The sequence below is a fragment of the Poecilia latipinna genome, unplaced genomic scaffold (genome assembly GCF_001443285.1).
Source record: "Poecilia latipinna isolate Pla-1442-1.1 unplaced genomic scaffold, P_latipinna-1.0 Scaffold904, whole genome shotgun sequence".
Classification (NCBI taxonomy): Eukaryota; Metazoa; Chordata; class Actinopteri; order Cyprinodontiformes; family Poeciliidae; genus Poecilia; species Poecilia latipinna.
The window spans coordinates 42,605-48,557 of record NW_015113520.1 but is presented as its reverse complement, the minus strand read 5'-3'; the positions used below and the strand labels follow the sequence as shown (position 1 = coordinate 48,557).

Genomic DNA, 5,953 nt, shown 5'->3' with positions numbered 1-5,953 from the left:
TTGTGAGCAATGCAATGAGATGCATTGCTCATCTGTGGAGTTAAAGTCCTGGGTTCAAATCCCACCTGGGGATTTCTGTTTGAATCTTTGTATATTGAGAACTTTTTGATAATTTGTAACATCTCTACAAACAGCAGCTTTGGGCCAAAGATTCAAATATTACAAATAAATCAAACTAGAACACCTGAACTTTTTATGTTGATGGCAGGTAAGTGAACAGAAAAAAATACTGAGTGCTGAGCATTCAGTATTCAGTTTTCCATTAGGCTATTTCCAGATAGTGACTCAACAAAGCTCTACTTTAAGGCAGTGCACACCATTGCAACAAGGCTTTTGCAGGATTTGGATCTCTTGCACCCCCTCCCCCCGCCCCAAAACAGATTTATTAGTTTTTCAGTGTCATTATTCACAAGGTCAAATTAAAAGAGTTTTTCGGTTATTTATCATGGTCTGATAAACAGACGGTATTTAAACCAGGGTATATGTTTATATTTGAGAGTCACTGTAAGAAAGAGGAAAAGTGTAGTAGCCTTCTTACAGCGGACAAAAAGCAATTTCACATTTCTGTGACCATGTTGCCAACGCTTTTGTAAATCCATGCAAGCGATTATATACAATTCTTTACTTTTTCCTACATTTTCAGCTGCTTATATCATGTTGATCAGAATGTATAATATGGGATTTTGTTATATAATCTCAACCCCCACAACATTTAAGCATAGGTTTGTCTTATAAGTCTTTACATACAAAATGTATGTAGTACACATTCATACATTTTAACGTATGAGCAAGATGTCATACATCAAAACAGAGTTTCCATTAGACTTTTTATTTATCTAAAACTGAGATTTTCCAATGTAAAAGTATGTGAAGAGTTAGATCAACCAATGCAACCAATTTTCTGAAATAGCTCAAATGAACGCAACACAATACAGAAATTGAGATAGATAGATAGATAGATAGATAGATAGATAGATAGATAGATAGATAGATAGATAGATAGATAGATAGATAGATAGATAGACAGACATAGTGTAATTTATCGAGCTGCCACTAGAGGTCCCTGTAGGCAAGGGAAGTAAACTACATGTGTTCACAAGTAATGAAACTAGTAAATAACTCCGTTAAAAAAATGAAAAATGTCACATTTATTTTAAAATTAAAAGATTAATATGATTAATATATAGATCGATAACACCGCCAAACACTTCTTTAACAAAATATTATAGGCTATTTCCATTTGTTTCATATTATTTTACTTTTAAACCAACTTTTGTATTTGAGAGCAGTCTTGGACAATAAAGCTGATTCCGACGTGTATTAAATATAAAGAAACACTTGATTGTGGGATTTTTTTTTTTTACAACGTCATCTAACGTGTCATTTTGTAGCGCAAAGCTGATTAATAGCTGCTCGAACCACGTCAGCATCAAGCGAGCTGACACGACTCCTGAAAGATGAGCTGTACTTCAACCAGCTGTTAGCGAACATTTCCTCACAATTGTTTACGTTCTGAATCTGATAAAACAAGGGGAAAGACAAGGTTTATTTTAAAACCAGAAGTATGCTTGACTGCGGGATGCTAAAAGGAGCATGTCCTGTCACAGCCTCTTCTAACTATTGCTGCTGAACGGGCAGCAGCGGACCGGTTCGACCCGGTTTGATCCTGTTTAGTCTACGGCACTGCAACGTGTAGTGTGGAGAATGCAGCAAAGCAGACCGAAACATGGTAGCTATTTCTGTGGGGGGAAAAAGATACAAAAACACCGTAGCTTTTGTAACATCTCTACAAACAGCAGCTTGTAGACAGGCAACCTTTAAATAAATACTACTTTTTTATATATAAAACCGGAACATATAATGAAAAAAACCCACCATAACCTAGCGCAAATATATACTGCAATAACGAGTTATTTGCAAAATACTACACTTAAATATAACTACTTTAAGAGTTTGACATGCATTTATTGTGTAATGCTTTTTGTGGTCACGATGATGCATGATGCCAGGAGACTGGAGGGTGTAAATCTCGCGATACTGCTGTGAATTAGCGGTGCTGCCCAGATATGGCACAGAAGGTTAATGAGGTCTTTTTCCGTTCATGTAGTTACTGTTCAAATTTAGCTGTCACGCAAAGTTTGAAAGCAAGTCTTTGTCTCAAATAAATTAGATTTTGTGTTCAGATTCATATTTCATGTTTATTCAATTGTTATTTTCACAAAATGTACACTATGAGAAGGTCCAACAGAAAAAAATAGTAAAATACTTGACACACATGGGTTGTGCCATGTGTGTCAAGCTGAAGCAGTGCACTCATGATACATTTAACTAAAATATCCAAATACCACTTATTTATGACTAGTGCAATTATCTGTCTATTCCCACTTTTTTTTTATTCAATTGTTTATGAGGCTATAGCCTCTTTAGAAAAGTGCCCCTAAATAAAAGAAATAATTCCTATGGGAAATGAAGTGTAAATATAAGATATGTTGCCATAAAATTCCACTTGGTGATTTTGTAAAATTTCTTTGGCTGGCAGAACTAGTCCATGCATTTCTATAAGGTTGGGTAAGTGCAACGATTCATCATCAAGGACTCTGAAAAAACAAAACAAAACAAAAAAAAAACAACAATAAGAAGCCATCAATTCATGCAAAACACTTCAGCAAGAGAGAATAAGTACTAAAAGTAGAAATAATATTTCTTCCATTATACCATATTTTCACTGGCTCACCTGTCAAGTCCAGTATACAATTTTAAATTCTCTATCTTACATATAAATACCCACATAATCATGCTTCAATATCTCAATATGGCTCCACACATTTTCAGTCAAATTAAACTCTGGACTGTGGGTAGGCCATTTCAAAACATTAATTTTCTGCCCATTCTGTTGTTGATTCTTATATTTAGACTGCTATTAAATAATGGGAGGCCTTCCAACCTTTGACATGGAGCTTATCACCAAAGACAAATGTTCAAAACCCCAGCAGAAACATGCAAAAGCATGGTCAGCATGAACAGTGGTTCAGACTGCTGCTTTGCAGCAAGGTCCTGGGTTCAAATCCATGCGACATAGAGTCTTTGAGCATGAAGTTTAAATGTTCTCCCTGTTCATTGGTGGGTTCTCTCAAGGCACTCCAGCTTCCTCCCACAGTCTAAAAAGCATGACGACCAGTAGGTCAATTGAATACTCTAAATTGCCCTTAGGTATGAGCTTGTGCATGGCTGTGTGTCTTTGTGTTGGAGTGATGACTTGTTCAGGGTTTACGCCGCCTTTTGCCCAGTAACCACTGAAAATAGGCAACTGCAATCCTGCAACCCCGCAACACTAAGCAGATAGACAATTGATGGATGATTTTTTAAAGTAATATTTTTTATATTTGTCATGGAAGAATTTACTTTAGCAAGAGTCTGGACAAGAAGAAATAAGAAATTTATTAAAACCTTGCAAGGTGAGAACAGAAAGTGTGGAGCCCAACGCAGATGGTCTTGCCATTTGTCTATTGTTAAGGATAGGGGATTGTTCTTTCATGCTAAAGAGGGCAGATAAGTTCTATGATGGGGAAGTAACACTTAAGATAGTCTCCAGGATCAAGGAGCTCTCCCCTGCTGTTATACGACACTGTAGATGTTTATGTGAGAGCAGCTTGACCAATCTCATGATAAGACTATGCAGAAATACCTAAAGCAGAAGAGGGGTGAGGATGACATTATATAATTTTCCATTATAATATTATATCTGGTTAATGAATTGTAAGCCTGCATCCAGGAAGTGAATCAAAATATGTTTCAGCAAAGAGTTATGCATTCTATGCAACCAGATTATTGCAGCTTTTATTTTTTGTATTCCCCCACCCGACAGATTTGCTGAGTAATACAGGATAATTTTCATAAATAAATAATGCACAAAGCCCCAGAAACCTGCCATTTAAATAAGGGTGTATAGACTTTTTATATCCACCACAATGGAGATGTTTGTCTTCTAAAGTGTCTCAAAATGACATTTGTTGTGGACTGGGGTTACTTGACAACTGAATAGCTTCCGAGTTATACCCTGTGTAGGATACTGGTGTTATTAAAAAGTTCATTCAAATGCATGCAGTGTCCTGCTTTTATAGATCTTTCCCTATCCAATAGCAGTAACCAAGTAGTTCGTCTCCACAAAAAGAGGGGAGGGAGGGAGAAGTGGGTCAGCGGCATCATTTCTCCCAGTTGACACATCTGTCCCTAGATGGCGTTGGTAAACAATAGCCATAATCAAAATGGAACTTATTTTTTAAATAAACCACTTTTTGCCTCCTCAAATTAATACATAAAATTAGAAAAGGCGCCAGGTTGTGGTATTTCTGGCATGTAATGACCTTAGTTTATTTCCGGCGCTTTGGGGAGACAACGCCGTGGTTAGCCAAAAGCTCCTCACAGGGCTGGTCTGAACCGGTTCGGAGAATGCGCGGTCTCGAGCGCCCTGCAGACGTCTCTCGCAGTGCTTCTCGCTGCATTCCGCGCGCCACCAATAGTCTCGACCCTCCTGTTCTCCCCCACTCATTACGTTTTCTCTTCCCTCATTGGCTCAAGTGATCGAGACTCGCCCACCTTTTCCGGCTGCTGCGTGGACACCGAGACTCTACACGAGTTGCGATTGGCCATCTACCGTCCGAGCCTTTGTTTTGGGGCAGGGCACGAGACGCGGAGGAGTGGAGTTGTAAACTAAAGCGCGTGCATTTTTCAGCACCAATACCGCGTGGATAGCAGCCAAACTGACCAGATAGATAGTTGTTGCATCGGTTAGCTTGTTTCAGTTTAGCTGTTTTGATAGTCGCTGTTGCGTTGAAAAAGAAACTTTTTTTTTTGTATCGGTTTCGACTCCTCAGCCGGGAACCCGAAGCGGCGAGGCTCTAGCTTTGTTTGCCTCGGTGGCAGGAAAGCTGCGTCTCGGTCGAAAGGGAGGCGAAAACACCCTCATTTTCTTCCTCTCTGTCTCGAACTAGTTTCTTTCTTTTTTCTCTCTCTCTCGCTTGGAGTTCGACGATCCAATCCACGACCAGACTAAATGGCCGGAAGCAACGGAAAACAAAGGTACTGAACAGTTTTCACCCGAGCCGGTTCGGTCCAGACAGCGGTTGAGCAAGTGGTCTTGTTTTTAAGCCACATTTTCAGCCAGCTCTCACCGCTCGCCTCCATTGTGAGAGCATCTCTGCCGCCCGAATCCCGCGCTCCCACCACACACCTGCCTGCCACCCCCCCCGCCCACCACCTCTCTTCACTCCACGGCGTATTTTTCAGCTGTTTCGCTAGCAAATCCACACTACAAACAATGTGCTCTCGGGTTTGGTTCGTGACCGACCGGCGTATCAGCCAGGAGTACCCTCAGGTCCAGATCCTCCGGGCTCTGAAGGAGCGCTGCGCCGACGAGGATGTTGAATTCCGCTACCTTCTCATGGATCAGATCGTGCTGACGATCAGCCAAGGGCAGCTAGGCAAGTATCGCTGAGCTAACTCATGTTTGATCAAAAATATGATGATTATGCGTTTTGATACGGATTGCTACGTGTTTACGTTTGTGCTCGAACTTAAAGGCGGATGGTTATTGTTTTGCGATCAGACCGGTGCCAAGTAGGGCTTGCCCGGTCTGCCTTCTAGCGAGGAAGAGGAGCAGCACAGCAATGACCGCCTAACCCACTTTCAAGCTAGACTGCCTGCTGATTGACGGAAGAGATTGACGCTTGATTTAATTCTGCTGAATGTGCTGCATTTCCCGCTCACATAAGCTAATCAGCTGGATATGTTTAAACATATATTTGATACGTACAAGGTAGTCCATGCGTGGGAAATGTAGCTTTGGTTATTTTTATTTTATTTTTTTACGTGACTCTGTTTTTTTTTTTTTTTTTTTTTTTTTTTTTTGGGGGGGGGGGTTTTTGTTTTAAAAAAAATTTTTTTTTTTTAAAAA

At 40.0% G+C, this 5,953-nt stretch overlaps 1 protein-coding gene across 1 annotated transcript in view; it reads left to right on the top strand.

Annotated features, from left to right (window-relative positions):
* The first annotated feature begins 4,547 nt into the window (after nucleotides 1-4,547).
* rimkla (ribosomal modification protein rimK-like family member A) overlaps nucleotides 4,548-5,953 on the top strand; it is an 18,166-nt gene continuing 16,760 nt past the window's right edge. Inside the window, exon 1 of the mRNA XM_015048819.1 lies at nucleotides 4,548-5,480. Within this exon, the coding sequence (XP_014904305.1) occupies nucleotides 5,318-5,480 (163 nt within the window). The 5' untranslated portion in view covers nucleotides 4,548-5,317. The remainder of the gene's footprint in view (nucleotides 5,481-5,953) is intronic.